Source organism: Lissotriton vulgaris, chromosome 10, assembly GCF_964263255.1.
Source record: "Lissotriton vulgaris chromosome 10, aLisVul1.2, whole genome shotgun sequence".
NCBI classification, from domain to species: Eukaryota; Metazoa; Chordata; class Amphibia; order Caudata; family Salamandridae; genus Lissotriton; species Lissotriton vulgaris.
Window position 1 is genome coordinate 1,081,111,349 of NC_141698.1, and position 21,566 is coordinate 1,081,132,914.

At 44.2% G+C, this 21,566-nt stretch overlaps 1 protein-coding gene across 1 annotated transcript; it reads right to left on the reverse strand.

Annotated features, from left to right (window-relative positions):
* Positions 1 to 307: 307 nt before the first annotated feature.
* LOC147689351 (uncharacterized) lies at positions 308 to 20,054 on the reverse strand. Its single transcript, XM_086942156.1, has 9 exons — positions 19,888 to 20,054; positions 18,874 to 18,987; positions 9,980 to 11,665; positions 9,013 to 9,112; positions 8,432 to 8,580; positions 6,837 to 6,949; positions 5,060 to 5,149; positions 2,844 to 2,966; positions 308 to 2,350 (listed from the first exon to the last, which is right to left on the reverse strand). Exons 1-9 carry the CDS (start codon positions 19,952 to 19,954, stop codon positions 2,183 to 2,185), a joined length of 2,610 nt encoding a protein of 869 aa, XP_086798282.1. The 5' UTR covers positions 19,955 to 20,054; the 3' UTR covers positions 308 to 2,182.
* Between the last annotated feature and the right edge of the window lie 1,512 nt (positions 20,055 to 21,566).

Consider the following 21,566-nt stretch of genomic DNA (forward strand, 5'->3'; position numbering starts at 1 on the left):
GGTAGGGAGCTCAGAGTTCAGAGGGAGGGAGCTCAGAGGGAGGGAGCTCAGAGGTAGGGAGCTCAGAGGTAGGGAGCTCATATATTGAGAAGCAGCTTGGTGTAAGTTGGTGGATGGAACCAACATTTCATGGAGGCATTTTGCTTAATCCTCAATAGAGGACAGAGACAGAGCAATTCAATATAGATAATAATAAATATAGATAATAGAGGAGCTGTATGGAATTGAAGCGTTCGGTCACTGAAGCATTCTTTCTAACTATGGCTGGGAAATAATGTAGAAATATTAAGAAAAGCCACAATTCGTCTTTTGTTTTTATACTAAAAATAATTTAATTTTAGGTAGTTAATACTTGATCAACAATTGTAATTCTTGTACGTTATATTTCAGCTTACAAAACCAATAAAAATACATTTACAAAATGCATTTGTGACACAAATAGATGTGGACTGCTTTCATACTTTTTTACACAGCACTTAACTGTACTTTTAATTAGATTATTGGTAATTTGGGTATGCCTTTCGTTTTTCAAAAGCTGCAAGAAGTTTATGATGTAAAGGTTGAGGGTAGACAAAACCACACGCTCTGCTGGAACAGGAATAGCATGTGGTATCCAATGGAAAATAACCAACCATGTATAAAGGTTATGAAAATTGCCATACATTATTTAATACGTTATAGTTTCACAGATTAATCCCTGGAAATAAAGTTCTAAAAACATTTAGCAAAAACAAGTGATTTGCTGCTGAGGCTAAAATCTTTTCACATTTTGGAGCAAGGCTGGATACAAATGTTCACAAGCAAACCTGCTCCACCACCAAAGTACAGTTGAACACTGATTTGTAAAAAAAAAACAATCTTCATATTGTGACAGTCTTGCCAGAGTGCAAATAAAATAAGTTAAACAAATCAATAAATAAATATTAAATGATGAATTGTCCTTCATGATTTACCAAAACTCACAACAATGATTTGGGGTTCTAAGGTTGGAAAGGGACCATATGACAAAGATAAGGAAGGCACACACACAAGGTGTCCCATACACAAATGACTTTACAACTCAGGATGAAAGCTTCTTTGCAGAAGGATGCCTTTGGTGGGATTTACCTTCCCCAAACTCTAGTTCTTTCACAGCCCACCACAACATAAATGTTCATCCCTGTAATCCCAAGAGAGCTTGTCTGGGGCAAAACCAAGTATTGCCTTCACTATCCAGTAGGCCATGATGCCTTCTGTTCAGAAGAGTCGCGTAATGCAATCCAACAGATAAATCACTCAACGGGGTGATGACAATCAGGGAAAAAAAGTAATGACCCCCACGTCCAGGGAAACAACTCCCTTGATGTGAGAGTTATTAGTTATTTATTTTCCGTAACAAACTCAAACTTTGGAAGTATGTTTTGAAAAAACAAAACGTTTGGTGGATGGCCATCAAAATCGCCGGCCACTGTCCATCAAACCTTTGGATACCTTTAAAGAAACCTCCATGGCAGCAGTTCATCTGAAGGTACAGAGATCATCGCTGGACCAGCAGTGACCTCTAAGTAAGGCGGTCCTCTGTCCATCAGTGTGGCAGAAGTAATGTCCTGCGCCACCCCAACGGAGAGAGTAAATACCACCACAAGTCAGACCTGTTGTCTACTCAAACAAATCTCTGGGAGAGAGATGTTTAACGAAGCATAGTATTGCAGATGCTGTAGCTTTGCTGTTTTTTTCAATTTCCATTTAAATTTCAAATCAAAACTTTTACATTTCATTGTAACATCTTTGCATTGTAAAAGCTGTAGACACAAAAAGTATAAGAAAGATAACGATTGCGCAAGAAAAACTACTAGACGTCAGTTTAGGCATCCTTCTGATAGAGGGACAAGAAGGAGAGACTCATGACCAAGCTGAAATCTGGTGTTTGAGGAGACATGCAGGGTTCAGGGACCATGTAATGTAGAGTCCACGCACACTGTGCAACTTTGCCAATAAGCCCCAAGTCACCATGGAACTGTTTCACAGCTACAATGATTAGATGAGCAGGTTCTTGATGCTATTGCTTGGTATTCAATGAAGATCATTTGAAACAGGAAGGAACCACAATTCACAGAGTGGTTTACTCAGTAGATGCTGCTTCTTTAAGAATCCTGCAGTTATCCCTCATTTATGTGAACATTAGTCTCCAGAAATGTGATGCTCACAGCTGCTCGTCTTCAGTGGAGAACGCTTCGTTGATGTAGGATTGATGCAGATAGTCTTCAGACCCATCACGGAGGGTGCCGGACATGTTTGGCAGCTCCAAGGATTGTGCTGTCACCTGGTCAGCGCTATGCTTCTTCTGGACCTCCTCAAAGAGTTGCAGCACCTGAGATGAAAGCCATCAATTCTGTTAGTTAAAGTAGAATATACTTTCTCTCAACTCCCCTCCCCCTCCACTAATGGTACTTGGCCTGCAGATGAATGGATTTCAAGCCTTTGCTTTAATGCCAAGTGGAATTCCAATTTCACTCTTTCAGCATTGTGCCCTGGGATATCAAGAGCAATGGCCAGACATTCTGCCTTATCTTATAACATTCATAAGTAAGAATATTCAGAATTTACATTTTCAATACACAAGAGTGTCCTAGTGGTTGTCTCATTCAACCAGAAACAACCTCACATTCAGTGACTGACTAAATCAACAGGAAACTGATTTTTTCTCTGTATCACAATGTTGTATTATTCCATACTTTATCTCTGCTGTGTGACTCTCGCACAATTTTTTACCTTGGAATAACAATTCAATAGGAGCCTTTAGCTTCCTTTACACTCCTTATATGTCTGAACTGAGACATTGCAAGGTAATATTCTGGGCTTACCTGGGATTTGGGCACTGTTCCTATCCGAAAGAAGCCAATGGTCCCACTGTCGATCTTGGTGCAGTTGACAATGGTGGAAGGGATGTTCTCCGGAGAAGCCCCATCACAGAGGACTCCATCGACCTAAGAAAAACAGCCATAAATGAGCTCCTGGTCAAATATATAGCCTGATAGCAAAGGTAGTGTGGCTGCGCTGGTATTATTAATTAGATTTGAAGTGTGTGAACATTTAATGTCAGAACTAGAACGGGGTTTATACCCAAAAGCATAAGCTAAACCACCTATGCCTAGATTAGTACTTGTTATGAAACAACCGATTTAAAAAATACAAACCTAATATTAAAATGAAGACCACATGGGGCACTTGCAGCCTTATACACCGCACTAACCCTGGGTGTAGTTCGCGTAGTAGCGTAACGCGTAGCTAAGCGAAGTGCACTTCACACTACACAAGCAATGCGAACTGCGTAGTACGGTAGGGAAAATGCTGTTCGCACTGATTGCACAGTGCCGGATGCTTGTTCGCACTGTGCAGTCATTAAAAACCGCATCTTGCACAGTGTAAGCGGTCATTTTCCGCCACTCGAGTAGATTTGTACTCAAGCGCCAGCTTTCTCAACGCGGACTGGTAGTTTCTCCATACACGACCACTCGCAATGAGAAACCTGACCTCCCCGCTTTGGGAATCTCACCGGGAGGTTAATTTTCCACGCTTGCGATCGGCAACTTGATGTGGCTGATCTCGAACAAAGAAAAACTCTTGCCGGAATGTTATGTTGCTCGCTCGTGGTCGCCAACTTGACGTTGAGGACAGCGAGCAAGCAAAAAATGCCCGCTATGCTACGTGTTCTTACACTGTGCTATGTGCAATTCGCATAGTGCGTAGTTGCGCAAACTAGGCACGCTCCGCGAGCTTAGCGTAGTCTTACGCCTAGGATCAAAGCGCACACCATCCACTGAGATGTCATTTGGAGATTTTAATAATAGGTTATGTTTCTGTCCAAAATAATGGTGTTTATTTTATTCCATTCACAATGATACAATGGCTGCATCCAAACTTTAGAACAGAAGTTACACAAAGATCCCTAGCAAAGGCCCATTAACCAACTCAGTTATTTTATTACTGAATTTAATATTCTGCATCATCTGAGCTTAACACAGATTTAGAAACCTACTCTTTTTGTTATCAATTTTTTCCCAGTGCCCTTTTCAGACTATGGGGCTGATTGCGATGGCGGACGGACATCAGTCCATCCGCCACCATATCGGGGATTTGGACCACCCGCCTACAAGGCAGCGGTTCCACAGAGCTAATTATGATGCAACTGCCACCCTGACGGTTGCATTGACGATGTTTGATATTGCGGAGGATGCTGCGCTTTGTAGCACCCGCCGTAATACAAAACAGTGACCCAACACATATCCCTGCACTATGTGGCAGGAACCATGCAGTGCCTGCCACATGGTGCAGGGATATATAGGGGGTACCATAGGTGCCCTCCAGGTCCAGTGCCTGTGGGTCAGGGGGGAAAGGGGATCCGCTATGGGTCCCCAATGTCCCTTTCCACAAGCCTTGACATGGCGGGTAACCCGCCATAAAATGGCTGGCAGAAAAGTACATCGTAATCCCTATGGCGGTATCTGGTAGGCACTACCATCATTGATGGGACTACGAACCCCTCCACCGCACTGGTGTGCTCAAGGAGCCCTTCGGATGCATGGCAGTCGGTCTTTACAACCACCACACATCCGCCCGCCACCATTATATGGCGGGCTGTAAACTTGGTTACGATGGTGGGGAGACCGCAACTCACAGCCTGTCGGTGGCGGTCCCCCTGCCATTGTAATCAGCCCCATAGTTCCTGGTCTGCCCCCCAACCCCTCCCCAGATTCAGTCAGAGTAGAGATTTTCTTGTGCACACAAACCTTTCTTTGTCCAGTCACGCATCCTAGGATTATTCAGCCACTTCCATTGGTTCAGGAAAAGCAGAATATGACCAGGTTCAAGACTAAAGATTTAAGACTCTCTAGCAAACCTCTCAGACTTACTCTGGCCAACTGCTGTTTTACCTTTAAGAGTTTTTAACTATGGAAGCTTTTGCTGCTATCTACTTCGCTGCAGTCATGCCACAAGAGGGTCTCTTTGCTCAATGAATACTTTGGATTCCCATCTAACTATAAAAAGCTGTAACCCTCAGGTTTATAACAATAGATACCTTATCTCCAAGCTTGGCATACACTTGGTTGTGGTGCGTGGTATCGGCTTCACCACTTGGATTGGCTGAAGAAACCACAATGGGCCCAACCTGGTGAGAAACAAAGACAGTGGATTTAGATAAATTCACAGTTCACAGCCTCTGCTCATAGTTACACTCAACATTTCACTCCTTGCAACTGGATAGGAAGATACACAAGCCCACATTTGCAGTCTGTGTTCTGGGCAGAGCGTGTGAATAAAGACATTGTGGTGTCAGTTAAAAAATACAGCAGGAACCAGTACCTATATTAAGGGGGGCAGGAGCTTGCTCTTTCAATATAACATGCCTGCATAGAAGTTGGTTTTCAATCACAAGGAGGGAGACAGAAGCTTAATGGTGTGTTCAACCCGCTTCCAGTCTCTAAAGTCAACCACTGCTTCTAAGTTCTGGTACTTGGAAGTTGGCTCAGAAGAAGGATTAAAACCTATATAGGTGATCATTCCCCTTAAGCTCAAGATTATTAGATGACATTTCTTTCCGATGACTAACCAGTCCAACTCCTGCAACTTTAGAAGAATATATCTCCCTCAGTTCCCTAGGATATATCCCCTAACGTGCTCATCAAGGGTACTGTTTGATGGATTCTTAACAATAAAATAAGTAATGCTTATAGAGATTGGGATAGGCGAAGTGTTTCCATTACTGGTGGGAGTAAAGGCCAGTTCAAAGGAAAGGGATCTGTACCTTGTCCATATTTCAGTAGTTCACTTTATTTGGAATCAAAAGCTCTGTGACTGGTTCAGCTCAAGGATAGTTCTCCTACAGGAGTGTCACTGAGAGTGATACATGGCCACCATTTTATATTTGCATGTGTCACCTTGGTTTGCCAGTAACACTCAAAATAGTGGGCACCTGCCCCTATTTAAGAGGGGCGAATGTTTGAAATTTGGTAGAAAATCCCTAAACAAAGTGACAAAAATATTAGTCTCAGCGGCACGGTAGATTCTCTCATGGGACGTGGCAAGAGGCCCACAATCTCATTCTTTCAAGCAACTTATGGATATGGCCATTCTTCCACATGCATGGAAGGGAGACCTCCTTCATACAGGGCTTGAAGCAGGGCTTGGCCTCTGAATATACCACAGGCTACAGTGATGCATAGTGATTTATCTATACATCCACCTTCTGAAAGGGTGGTTATATGAAGTCTCATCACTCCCTCTATAAGTGTAAGTCCAACTTATATGAAGAGCACAGAGTTGTATCAGACTTTCTGAAGCAAGTGGTGATCAACATTCCAATACTTTTCAAAGACATACACTTGTCTGTCCAGTTTAATGGCATCAAGAGATTTCCAAAATATTCTATTTACAAATGAAATAGATGCCATGAGGAAGACTCTCCATTTTCTTCAACGACTTGGAGAATATCTAGTAGGCCATCTTTTTGCTTGATAAGGCAATGGATGTCCCATCCCACCTTGGTAGAGGTCCTGGTGATGTGCCTACCCATCAGCCACCTGGAATGGAATTGTGCTGTCTGCCACTCCTCCTACTGAAAGGATTATATTTCAGCTGATCTTGATGGATCTACATTTTTGTCTTTGTCGTACCCTCTCAAATGGCATTATGACGCATCTGTCCTCCCACCCAGCCCAAAGTATGACATTTGTGTCTGCTGCACCATTTCCAAGTCAAGGCCATTAGCCTGAGTCAGGCTCACTTGCAAGATGCACAGATGCCTCTATCATCCCCACTGTTGCAGTGGTACCACTGCAGTGTCAACAGTCGCTCACCTGATCTATCAGATGGGTGGTTACGGAGCAGTCTGGGATCCGGATGGCAATGCTCTCAGCAGTGCCGATGTACTTTGCGGAGTCTTTCAGACCAAAGCAGTCCAGCCAGTCCCCTGTTCATTAAAGATAAAACAGAGGAAAGATCAGCAAAATGTGATAATGCCCCTTGAACACACAACAGTCATTTAATCCCTGAGCACCAATGACTTGGGTCCATTTTTTGACCATCCACAAGAACACAATGGCCCTCACGTACGTCATAGTTTACTGTTCTGTATCATGACTACCCTAAGTGACCTGATGGACTGTAGCTTATCCATGGGAGACAGTATTACAAATTGTATCAATATATTTATTTGATGGTGGTGTGCATGGCACCTCTTGGGATAGTCAGAAAAGCTTTTTGACAAATAAAATGGAAGCACACGTACAGCTGGGTAGGTTATGTCTGTGTATATGGAACAGATATATGTACAGTGCAGAATGAGCAGAATTAGATACGAAACAACAACAGTGGGAGAAAAAGTCATGGCTAGAATTCTGGGCATTTTACAGAGAAGCTGCAGTCCAGTATGTAGGGGGCAGTATCCCTTGAAGAAGTGAGTGATCAGCTTCTGTTTGCATTGTGGGAGGTTAGTCAGTATGGTAGTTGTAGTTTGGTGCCAGGACTTGGCCTGGTCTGCTGTCCTGATACCTCCCCCAGCTAGTCAAGATAAGGTTTACTGAGTGCTGTAACCGTGTTGGAATAAGGCACATTTTTTGGCTATTTCTTTTTTTTGTTGCAGTATATAATTACTGAATTTTTATTTTTACAAGTATTGTTACAAATAACATCAACATGGTTCGAAGAAGAAAGTTGGTCTGTGTCACGGGCAAGGATATTAATTAACTTAATCGATCAACCAGTGCTGGCCCTATTGCGCGCCATCTGATTAAGTATCCCAACTCACTTTTTGGTGTTTCAACAAAGTATTTATTTCGTCATGAAGTCAGGATCTTCGAACCACAAGGAGCATGCCTAAGTGTTTGTTGCATTTTAATTTATGCGTGTGGGTTGTTAAGGTGCAGCTAGGTGTTTTTTTCTGGAATGATTGCAAAGTAGGTCATAGTCTAGAAGTGTTCTGAGCTTCGATCTGGACATGTTTCGCGAGTTGGGGACAAGATTAAGAATGATACCTTGCCATCTCTCAGTGATGTCAGATTTGTACTGATGCTGTTTCTAAGGGTTGTGGTTTTTGGTGGCTAAAGTTTTGGTCTAAAAATTTAGGATTGAGCTTTGCAGAACAGGTTATGTACACTATATTGCAAAAATCTGGCCTGTCCTACTAAGAGATTAGGTGAGCTCCATGTGGTGGTTAATCTACAATGAAGTGATCTGTGAACGACGTAGGGTAAAGCTACACACTGTGTCAAATTTGAGTACCAAGTGTGGGTATTGAAAATGGAAAAGCAAGTGAGCAAGAATATCTTTGTGATTTCCAACTCAATGTGTATGTTGTGGGTGGAATTACAAAGGAGATTAAACCACCACCTTCAAGGGTGATCATGAAGGAGTGCTAAGTGGATTCCCCGTGGATTCAAAACCAGTTTCTTACCTCTTGGGATGACCAAGCTGATCTGGTTTGGCCAGACTGCCTGCATGAAGTCCCACAGCAGGGGGCTGAACAGATGCCGAGCCGGCTCCAGCTGCCTCAGGTTCGAGATCCAGATCGACATGGGGGCATCCTTGGGCTTGAGTTTTGTCCTGGACGGAAAATGAGGACAAATGTCAAAAGTGTGGAAGGAGCTTGGAAGACTCTTACTGCAGGTCCTTCTCTTTAAATGACACTTTCAGATACAATGGAGTTCCCTGTGCCCACCCGATCAGCCATTGCAGTAGACATCTCTTATCCTGAACTTCCAAATTTAGCAAAACATTTAGGAAAAAATACAGATCCTTAGAACTGTATCTGCAGTTTGTAGTCAAAAAAGAAACAAGGCACCTCCACTTCTTCTTTCTAGCTGATTGCGACCCCTGAGGAAAGCTTCCTTTGCATCCACAAAGTATTCCTAATCAGAAATATGTTTTTATGGGTCATTATTTGGTATAGTATTTCCATCTAGTGGTTTTATCTTAAATCAAGTGTTTCAGCACTGTTCTCAGACTGAAAGATAGGGTCTTCAAAAGAATACATACCGATACACCTTCTCAACGGCAGACGGGCGGTTACAGGCTCCCACCACCACATACACAGTGTCCGTGGGGATGCCACAGATTCCTCCATCTTTCATGATCTCTGCAACAGAAAAAAAAGGGACCATCATGTTAGGAACACATGGGCAGCCTTCTAAGTGCATTAATAGAAATACAGTCATTAACTAGTCAGTGCTCTGCTCCTATATTCATAAGGCAGGCGTTGATGGTGTTCAGAGGTCTTTAGGTCACAATTAGCGCTGCAGAATAAAAATAGGCTTTAAATCAATACGTTTACATTGCAATGGAATTACTCTCTAAAAATCTTATATTTAACTATATATATATATATATATATATATATATATATATATATATATATAAACATATGTGTGTGTGTATATATTTGTATATATATACATTCTTAGTTAAATAAGATTTTGAGAGAGTAATTTTAATGCAATGCAAATTTAATGATTTGTTAGCCTATTCTTAACCTAAAGGTTAGAGATGCAACATAATCTAGTGTACTTCTGTAATGTTGAGTTTAGACCCTGTTAGGGGCAAAAAGCTGTTCATTTTGCATCCTAAAAATGAGCTGAAGTCAGTAATGTAGGACTTTTAAATCACCCGCACTTCGGCGGAATTTACGCCGCGGTTAACGGGTTAAGTATGATAAAGCCTCAGCATGAAAAGGATTGAGAGGGTTGTTTGCTGACTGGAAGGACCCCAAGTGTGCCTGTTGTCAACGAAGACTAAGAGATCACCAGAACCCATAATATGCTAAAGTATTTCCATGACCCATTAGGATATGACTGTTCCCAAATCTAGAAAAGCATTCAGATGTTTAAAATGTGCAATGCAATTCAAGCTGAAAGAAGATCATGCTTTACTTTATCTTTATAAGCAGTTCAATGATTTCTAGTTTCATTCAAGTCATTGACATGTTTCAACCATGGAGTATCTTTACCAGCAATCTGCTTGACAGATGTAGTCCTCCTGGCAGGAAGATGAGGGCACTTTGAGGATCCACCTTCACAGCCTTGAAGCTTTACTAGGGGGCGGCCCATGGGCAGTTGGGGTTCTTCGAAGGTGCTACTGATCAGCCCTGATAGGAAGCAGTAGAAGCTGACCAAGCCGAAAATGATGGTGACAGCAATGTCATACCCAACGGGGAGAGCATTGACTGCATCCAGCAAGAAACTAATGAGGATGAGCTCAAAGGTGAGGGAATAGAGGAACCAAGCTATGTTCAAGAAGAGTGTGCAGAAGATGATGAAGCCATTGAAGAGCATGAAACAGATGATGCCTACTGCCACGTGGAAACCCCTGGTGGATCCGTAGAGGCCACCATACCTAGTAAGGCCCCAGATGATCCACATGAATCCATAGAGAACAAATGCACAGCTCTCTAGGGTCTTGCCACGAGAGAAGGCAACTGAGCCACAGATGAGCTTCAGAATCCCACCAGAGACCACGACCCATGGGAGGACCACAGTGGCACGTGGGTCCATTGGATCCACAGCCATAGTGATCGCAAAGGCTGCCAGGACGCTGCATGCATGGCCCAACACTTCGCTATCGGCATACTTAGAGTAGCCCAGGTAGGGGAAATGCAATTCTTTTTCTTGCCGCAACTTGAAATAACTCATGGCAGAAAACAGTTTCTTAAAAATACCCTCCCCCACTGGGATCTTCTTAGGAGCTTTCAGATTGTAAAGTTTAGCCAGAGCCATTATGGCTGATGCCACATAAATTGCCACATTTACACCTTGGGATCCTCCGTGGAAGAAACCATTGGGTTGACAGGCCACAGCTATGCAGTATGCCACAAAAAACAGCAGATACAAGCTGTCCCACACACTCTTCCCAACAAAGAAAAGGGCTAGGACAGAAAACAAGATAGCAAAAATGACCAATAATGGGACTGGGAAAACAGGCTCATCGGGCTGCCAGACCCGGTACAGCAACGAATAACCCTCAGCAAACCTTAGGACAGAGGTGAAGCCAAAGAATGTGGCTGACAGAGGATCGAAACAACGATACGATAGAACACAAATGCCAATCTGGAAGAGCGCTGCCGTCCAGAGCCAGGGCACCTGCCCCACAAAGAGACTGGTGGTCACTCCTAGGACCCTACAGCCAAAAACACTGGCAGAAGCCATGTTCAGAAGAAGACCGATTACCACTAAATCATTTCTGCTGGAGACGTTGGGCTGGGACCTATCATCGTCTTTAGCCTTAGCCATATCAGTGCCAGGGATGGAGATTCGCTTCGTAGTAAGGATATGAATAGCTCGTGTTACACCAAAGTAAACCCCAATGATGCAAACAATAAGGTGGCTACAGGCCACGGCAGATGATCCGAAGCTACTGTCATAATATGCGGCAATCTCATGGGCAGCTGAGAGAGAGAGGGCCAGGGCCATTACACTGAGAAAGACTTCCTTCTGAAGAGCCCCAACTGCACAGATGATAAGAAGACCCAGGGCAAAGGCGGCCAGCCCAGGGACCATGGCGTTCCGGAGATCAGGGATTCCACTCAGGACTTTCTGTCCTTCCAGAATGTAGATAACGCCCTTGCTGCACCACAATGCGGAGACCGTCAAGGAGAAGGACACAAACAAAGGGATAGGTCCTCTGCTCTTTCGGACTCCTGCAAGAGAGAAGGAGAGGAGGAGTCACATGAAGGAATGAGCTAGTGAAAGGCTGACCGCCATTTACAGGAACAAAGAGAAAGAGAATATGAAAAGGTGAACAAGGATTGAAAGGGAGTGAGGAACATAGAGGGCAGAATGGGATAGATGAGAAAGATAGAGAAGATATCAGATATGAGAAGAGAAACTATGCCTATGAGAGAAGCATAGAGAGAGAGAGCATGAGAGACACTACATTTGTGAGAGAGACAGAACGAACAAAAGGAATCTGAAGGAGTAAGGATGAAATGGGAAAAACATAAAGATGGATAGAAAATAAGAAGGAATGAATGAAGAAATTAACAGGACAAATAATGAGGGAAACAAAGAAAAGAGAATAGAAAAAGAAGCCATAGAGAAAACAGGAAATAAGCAATGTGAAAGAAAACATTGTACATTTTGTCAAAACACCCTATTTTTCTTTTACTCCCAGTCTACTTGTGCAATAAAAACAATGACCCTAATACTGTGCCCTTTAGAGTCCCTGGCAGGAGCTCTCAGATTTCAGAAGATCTTATGAGTGAGTTTTAATGAACTTGAGGTTTCAATGAACACGGTGGTGGGAGACTACTGCGCATGGGAAGAAGGATGGTTGGTAGCAGTGGTTAGTGTGGGGGGCACTGGTCTTTTCCATAGTAATATTAGTCATAGTCATATTTAGGTTCCTTCACTTGTGAGAACATTGTACAGATATGGTGTGTGCAGGGAGACCGCATGGACATTTTACATGCAGCCCAAAATGGTTCTTCCCCGACTGAGGCTGAATGCCATTCAGACTTTACTGCCTGCGGAGCATGGAGATCGGACGGGCACTGCACCACGGAGACCTTGCAGCAGCTTCATATTACTGTAGTATCCTGCTTTACCTACCTGGACATCTTAGTACTCAGATCTTCCTAGATCTTCCTAGAGGTAATCCACAACAAGGATAAATTATTGTCTATATGTGGTCCAGTCTGCGTTCCCTTTGACCACTGGATGCAACGCCCTCTAATCTAATATGGAAAGCGTGCTCGGCAGAAGATGTACTCAGTGGTAGACTAGCTTTTTAAAGGGCTTCAACCTGTGATTGGCCTTTGTGCCCTCTTGCACCCACAACTTGTCAAAATACCAGCATTTCATGGACACCACCTAATATTCATGTTAGACTTAGAATGAGCTCTGAGGCCCAGCACCGAAGAGAGTCTGACCAGGCCAAGAGCTCATAAGTTGTACGTTTCCACCAAGGATAGGATTAAACCTGGAATATATGACCCTGATCCTGAGCCAGGCCTAGAAAGCATGCTTGAGGGCTGCACAGCTGAGGATTGGCCTGGCTTGGAGGTCAACTACAAGGCACAGCTGAGACCTGCCCTGGGAACAGTCTACGAAGTGACCATGCTTAGAAGCAAAGAGGATATGATGATGTACTTTGGATGGAGAACATCTGATTAATGTTTAGTTAAGGACATTGGGCTGTGCTGTCTATAGCTCTGCAACAAACACAGTTGATGGACAGAATGTAGAACAATGTCATACATTCACCCCAGTACAAGGATCTGGGCCTAAATCCATCGGTTTTTTGCACTCAACACCACCCTGGGTTAGACACTGGCTATATGCAAATCAGCTCTGACCCTGTGCCTCATGAGAACAGTCCAGTCCGGACTACCAAGCCATGTCTTTCCCAGACCGGAATCAAGCATCCAAGGACCGGTTTCTGGCTATCAGCCTTCATCAGCCTGGATAGCTTGACTCCAGTGGTGTGGAGAGCCTGGGACTCACGTCTGAGTATACCCAGCACACTCGGGGTGAAAATTGCAAAAAACACAGTTGATGGACAGAATGTAGAACAATGTCATACATTCACCCCAGTACAAGGATCTGGGCCTAAATCCATCGTTTTTTTGCACTCCACACCACCCTGGGTTAGACACTGGCTATATGCAAATCAGCTCTGACCCTGTGCCTCATGGGAATAGTCCAGTCCGAACTACCAAGCCATGTCTTTCCCAGACCGGAATCAAGCATCCAAGGACCAGTTTCTGGCTATCAGCCTTCATCAGCCTGGATAGCTTAACTCCAGTGGTGTGAAGAGCCTGGGACTCACGTCTGAGTATACCCAGCACACTCGGGGTGAAAATTGCAAAAAACACAGTTGATGGACAGAATGTAGAACAATGTCATACATTCACCCCAGTACAAGAATCTGGGCCTAAATCCATCGTTTTTTTGCACTCCACACCACCCTGGGTTAGACACTGGCTATATGCAAATCAGCTCTGACCCTGTGCCTCATGGGAACAGTCCAGTCCGAACTACCAAGCCATGTCTTTCCCAGACCGGAATCAAGCATCCAAGGACCGGTTTCTGGCTATCAGCCTTCATCAGCCTGGATAGCTTGACTCCAGTGGTGTGGCGAGCCTTGGACTCACGTCTGAGTATACCCAGCACACTCGGGGTGAAAATTGCAAAAAACACAGTTGATTGACAGAATGGAGAACAATGTCGGTTCGGGCTGGACTGTTCCCATGAGGCACAGGGTCAGACTGATTTGCATATAGCCATGTCTGAACTGGGGTGGCAGAGTGGGCTAAAGAACGGTGATGGATTAAACCCAGATCTTTTGACTGGGTGTGAGTGTTTGATTGATTCAGATGCTCCCTCCATCACCACCCCCCTTTTGTACCGCGTCTATAGCTCTGGGCACAATGCACAACATCTTAAAAATGTTAACCGCACAAATCAGCAGCCATTGTAAGGAGCTTAGGATGGGGAGGAATAAATGAGCTGCAAAGCTCTCACTGCCAGGGAGGTCACTTGGTGTTGAATCATGTGTAGGTGACTCAACCAGGAGGTTTTCATGCCAATGGCTAGGTTTCTATGAGAATGCAAGTTCAAGCCAATGAGAGTAGACACAGTATTGTGCTTACTTTCTGGGGAGAGAAAAAAAAGAATCGGGCAGTTTCCCTCCTATGAAACATGCAAGAGGAGAAGCCAATCTGGCCACAACCACACCATCAGTATCTTCATTTTATGGTGGCTGAATACATTCCAGAGCCTCAAGGGAGTGTGTCTTTTGGTGAATCTGGACTGCCTCATTCAACCGTGCGACGTTATTATAGCTCGTATCAGCTCTTTTCCAGCCGGAAGAACATAAGAGTTTCATGTTGTCCCCAAGTTCTTTTTTATGTCTCTTTTTTTGGCTGAGGTTGGTCATCTTACTTGTGGAAACATGTGAACCATCTTTCTATGACCTAGGGTTCCAGACTGCAGGTTAATGGTGTGGTAGGACCTTAATTATCGTCTGTTGTCCTCCTTTTACCAGTGGGAATTAATGGATCCAACTGGTACTAAAGGTCTTGTGGGTGACCCTGCCACTGGGAAGCCAAGACCAACACTAGAGAATTACAAGGCATGGGCTCCATCGTTTGGCACCGCCAGGGACCCTGTTTGAAGGGTATCTTGATTCTCGAGATCTTTACACGTTCACTTTGGGTGGAGTTGGCGATACACATGGTCTCCCTGAACTGAGTCCATTGCCACTGTTTCTGACTCCCTGATCCACAGTAGCACCACAAACTAAACTCTGGCTCTTTGACTTTGAGGCACGTTTCCTCCACCCACTCATCTTTACCCATCTGAAAGGGTCTCCTCTCTAGGCTGGTCCTTCCAAGTCATTTTGGGTGGTTGTTTTGGGCACTTTCTTAGGTCCTTGTGATCAAATCCCTTGAGCTGTGTCATCACCCACTCAAAAACTAAGACGAAGAGCTGGCATGGCCTAGTGCCCTTGACACATTTTTAAGATGATGCCTGGCACCCAGGAGCAATAAAGTGAAAAGCTTCCCTTGGGTAAGTGACTATATAGGGATGCCCAAAGAATTGGTCTGGGACACAAAGCTTCACTAAGCAAAAGCATAAACAATAAAAACAGTTGTGTACAAAATGTAGAAATTTATTCAAACATACAATAAAAACATGTTAAAAATCAATAAGCTTAGCTGTTCCGGAATCAGAGACGAGAGTGAGAGGACGGGAGTCGGGTTCCAAACTAGAATTCACGAAGCGGAAGGACACTTTGACTATATAGTCAGTATAACAAGGTGCATCTTCTCCCCTGAAGGACTGAATGTGAGGTGAAAATTCGATCGTGCACCTGATTATGCGCTATTCCCCATGGTACCCCCGACCCCAAGACTATCTATACCGGATGTTTAGTACAAAAATAGAGAGGACCTACGTCACTTGGGAAGAAGCCATCTGATTGAAGGGCGATTTGAGGACTATATATACATTGCTACCCTGTAGCCAACAATAAGGAGAGTAAAAATTCCTAATTCATGTCGGGACATAGTGAAATAAGAAACACCAGTGCACAAGATAACAGATTTTAATGAAAGTCTGTGGTGAAACAATGCGATACCAGAGAATAGAATACAAACTTTTGTCCAGATAACTGAACATGGAATAAGGGTCCATTTGTAGAGGCAACCATCCAGTGCCAATACAGGAGAGACAATAAAATCCAATAGTCTTGAAAAAGATGGTATATGAATAAACTAAAACCATCGAAACGCGTTGACGCCCAACACAGCACAATCCAATCACCCAACTCACTCCAAGAACACGAAAAAAATCAAGTCTTGGTTTAAGTTCAAAAGAGGGATATGATGTGCATTTTCCAAATGACAAACTGTTGATGTCTCAGTGTGTGTCTCTCTCTTTTCCTAAATTTCCTTTGATACATTGAAAGTATTTTTATTTGCTATTTTTCAGTATAGACATTTGTTTACATGTATAAACTGTGAATGAGTTATTGTTCTTTTTAAATTAATGCAAAGGGTCTTTTTTAAGTAAAAATATTGATTTTTAACATGTTTTTATTGTATGTTTGAATAAATTTCTACATTTTGTACACAACTGTTTTTATTGTTTATGCTTTTGCTTAGTGAAGCTTTGTGTCCCAGACCAATTCTTTGGGCATCCCTATATAGTCACTTACCCAAGGGAAGCTTTTCACTTTACTGTTTAAAAGTATCCCATTCCCCTGGGCTATAAGGGGTCTCTCTCCCTTGTCTTTACAGACCCAGGAGCAATGACAGACAAATGTAGAGAACTGAGAAGCGATGAGAACATCCTGGCATCACACTGGACTGAGCAGAAGCCTTCACTGTCATTGTGACCTTTGCACCTCATTTAGCAAGCCTTGTTTGCTGGTCAACACCCAAGGAGGATTACTTTTCAATCCATGAGGACTCAGGGGGGCAATAGTAACTCTAGCCCTGTGACGTCAGTGGCACAGCACTGGTTCTATCTTCTCAGTGAAGACCTGATGTGCAAAATGTGCATGATTTTCTTTTGCATAATTGCACACACTTTGGGAACATTTTCTGCAATTACATGTAAATACGGGCCGTTAAAATCCGCCATTTAATTCTTAGTGAAAAATGCCAAAAAATGATACGAAAAACACACTTGTTGTGAACAACAGGGGCGCCTGTTCTGGTTGTTTGCGCTGTTTCTGCGCTAACATGCTAAAATGTTGCTGCAAACTGTGGTGCTATTCAGGACGTGGTGCAATGAGTTAATTTCAGGAGTTTTCCATAACAAACATAACATGAATTTACATGAATTGGGCCTCCGTAGTTTAGATTTCGTCTGAGCCTTGGAAAAAGGCCTAACAGTTCATAAACCTTTACAGTGTCAATAAAATATCAACAAGATATGTCTGGCAGGAGGGGTGAACTTCACTAACGACCCACGCGTTAACAATTCGTGGTGTGTGCGTCACACGTCGATGCTTCTAGTCCACTCTTTTAAGTGGAGCCTGACTTTCTTTTCACTCCCGTCACTTGGTTAGTGGCATTTTACTGGGTGTGTGTTATTGGGGTGAGCAGCTCTTTCATCTTGACCCTGGACGCCATCTTTTGGAGGTGGGGCAAACATTTTACTGCCACTTAGGCATGGGAGACACATCTTAAAAGCTTCTCTAAGAATATGCTAATGACAATGGTAACTGCTGCATTTAATTTGACATGAAGCTTTTGAGCTGTGGGTTTTCTCCTGTTCGTATTAACCATGTAATGAAAGTAACTTAAGCTTAACTGCAGACCCTCGGATTTTGACTCGACTGAATACTTTTAGCTCAGGTATGTCATTTCCCCTAAGAATTGGTGTTTCGAGCTTGTCCACATCCGGGCATTCATTCTGTGCCTGGTGCTTGTGCTGTGGGCAGTCTAGGGCTGGGCGTAAAATTCCGCTCTGTTTCCACCCCGCGCTCCATGTAGCACGCGGAGTTCCAAAATACTCCGCGGAGTGGAGTTTTTCCTCCCTCGTGAACATTGGTGAGCGTGAACGAGGAAAATCTTACTCCAGACCACCTCCCGGCGTGATTTCTCACTGCTGGCGGTCGCCGATGGTGGCTACCGCTCGCATTGAGAACATTTCAGTTCGCGTTGAGGAATCTGCCGCTTGAGTAGAAGATCTACGCGAGCGGAAGAAAGAAGCAGTTCTCCTCTGTGCTGCGCGAGGAGCAATTTGCGCTGACTTTACAGTGCGGGACAAACACCTGGCGCTGAAAATCAGCGTGAACGGCGCAACTTAACAGTAACACTCCTGCACAAGCGGAACTCTGCATAGCTCAGCAGAGTTTTTGGGTTACTTTGCGGAGTTCCACTATTTCACGAACTCCGCCCAGATCTAGGACATTCACTGTATACCCATCACACCCTGGGCCCCACCCTTCACAGTGAGGGATAGCTCATCTTCAGTTGTCTCACACCAGCCTCAGCATCACTGTGGTGGTCCTCGGATGCAAGGATACTGGCGATCCCTCATACTCGACACAAGAGCACTCCTCCTGTTGGCCCCTAACTTATGCAATAGGAGACTCTAAGGGTGAGGAGGATTTTCTGAAATTTTGCAAAAGTGTCAAAACGTGGCTTTTCAGTTCAGTTGAAAGCGTGCAGGCTTGGCTTCCAGCTGAATGCAGTCCGTGTTGGACGGGTAGCAGTTATGCTTCATAAATGTTATCATTAATTAATTCATTTTTTCATTCCTCATTGACAGACACTATAGTCACCCTCTAAGTTAGCCGGTTAACTTGGCTTTAGTTCATCCTAATCACACCTAGTGCCCACGAGCTGAATGAAGACCCCTCACAATCGGATGCACCCCCTTGTGGTCTCACCTGTGTACCCCAGAAGAGCTGCCACTGTGACCAGCAGGACCCCCAGGGCTGTGCTGGGGATGAGGGGCGGCGACCTGCTGGAGGTGTAGGAACTCACGGCAAGCAGGAGTGACCCTGGAAATACAAGAAAAACCGCAATGAATAGTAACCAACACACAGCCTGCAGGCTTCCTCCCTAGGCAGCAGCTCAGCCAATGGCCTTTTAAGAAATGTAATGCGTCATTTAAGAAATAGAACTCATTACTTCATCGCTTTTGATGTGGAAACTGACCATCCTGGCACGAATTCTAACTACAAACGTTCTTTCCAACTGCACACACTATTATGAATTGAGAGTGTGTATAGGAAGGTGGTATGAGAGTGTCTGAAGGTGTCACATGTGACATGGAGCCATTGGGAATCTCTGCGGCTGGTCGCAGGTGCTTGCATGTGAGGTGTGTGAGCATGCATAACACGCCCTGCCTCGTGTCTGCACGGGCCCCTGTGTGTGTGTGTTTCTGTGTGTGTCTGGACCCCTGGATGTGTGCTGGTCTGTCAGGGCATGAAATCTGGTAACTATTTTGATGAACCTGCAAAGTTCATCTATGGGGGCATGTTTCATGTATGCTCTGTGTCTGTAAGCACTATACAAAAGCCACACCTACTGGTTTTGTCAATGTGTGTGAAGTACGGACTGTTATTTGTGATATTAAAAAGATCTTGGCTCGTCAGCGACTTAGGGGCTTATTCACGTCACTTTTTCTCATATCAACTGAGGACTTGTACTCCCACGTATAATTTTCATCTTAATAATCATACGGCGCTTGACACTACTGGGCATCTAAGCGCTGTGAAATTGCCCCCTCTCACAGTTCAATGAATGAGTTTCAGGCGCTAGCTCTGAGCTTCAGGACGCACCTGCGTCTTCAGATTCGATTGTCCCGGCTCTCTATGGCACGTGCTTAAGTCACTGAGCTATCTTACTTAACATAGCTTAACGTCGCCAGCTCCGTAAACCGCGGGCGTGGGTCCTACCTGCAGAGACGGACAGGATCCCGACCGAGTAGTGAAGGGGCTCGGGGGCCCTCCCTGGCTTCGTCATCCTGCAGCTCGTCGGGATTCGGCGCCTGCGCTCGGCGGGGATGCGTGTGGCTCTCTGGAGCGAGGATGAAGCAGTACCGCCGTCCGGGCCAGGCAGCGCTTTATGTGAACAGCGGAGGGTGCGCCAGAGAAGCCTGCTGCGCGGATGCCCAGTGATTCATCCTCGTGGCTGCGTCTTCCTGGTGCGGGAGGGGCGACAGGGAGGCGCTCGGGAGATAGAAGGGCCCAGAATAGCAGTGGCAGCGGTGCGGGCTCTCACAGGCCTGAGGGCAGGTGTGGCCTTTCCCCGCGGTGAGCTCACCTTTGAATAAACCAGCATTGGTAACTCACAGAGGCCACTGCCTGCACACCCTGGAATATCCTGTATCCCAGAAGGAGTTTCGATTGGTTCCTGTGATTATTTTTCCTTCCCAGCGTTCAACAAATTTAAATACATCAGGACTGAACGAATGGGAGTCGTTGTTGTGTGGTTTAAAGGTTTTGCACAACCTAGCGCCTTGGAGACACCTTTTCTAGGGTGTAGGTGGAATATATTTTTTTTGTATGGTTTTCTAATAACTTTGGCACTTTCAAAAAACGATCTATTTTTGACTAGTTTCATTGTGGAAGGTTTTGGGGTGATCTGTCAAGCAAGAGCTGAGAAAAAGGGGTCCCAAAATGAAAAATCCCCAGCATTTCTATTGATTTTTTTTAGAAAGCCATTCAGCAAAAAATTGCTGAACAAAATTACACTAAATTTGGAAGGAAGCTACATCTTGCTACTTAGTTGTGTAAAGCAGCTGTTTTAGCTTTAGAACATTTGCAGCATTTCCTATTCATGCCTCAGCACCTTTCTTTGCACTTTGAAGGCATTATCGGATTGATTTTTTTCAACTTAATCTGTTTGGTCATAATGATCAAATTCTAAATGATGTAATAAACATTGCGAGTTAAAAATAAAGTTAATATGCAAGAGCTATCTATATTTTAATACTAAAAAGGCAGCCACCGGGCAGTTACCTTGTAGACAATAGGGTCAAGATTTGAGTGGTGCACCAGGTGCAGTTGTACTGGGTTGTCACAATTGTAGTTCCTTGCAGTTAGAAGGGACTTGATTTGAATGGCGCAGCAGGTTCAGTACCACTGGGACCAAATGCTCTAGGGGCCCGCTAAACCCAGATTATTGCTAAAAGTAAACAGGCAGTCACAAGTGCAGCTAACTGGCAGATAATAGGGTCATGATTTCAATGGTACAGCATATGCAGTAACATCAGGACCAAAATCTCTAGGCACCCCATTAAACACCTACAATTGCTATATTTTACTACTATACTGGCAGTCACAATTTCAGTTACCTTGCAGTTAAAAGGGGCTTGATTTAAATGGTGCAGCAGGAGCAGTGGTACCGGGACCAAAAGTTGTCATAACTCCGCTAAACTCCAAATATTGCTATTTTTTTCTACTAAACAGACAGTCACAAGCGCAGTTATCTAGTAGGCAACTAGGTTATTGTTACCTGCCTGTGCCAATTCCTGCTTGGTTCTAAAATAAAACATAAGTATACTTTTTTTGTACTTCCCTAATTGGTCTGGATCCTGTGTCTGAGTGTGTGCCATCCGCCTTGATTGAGTGTA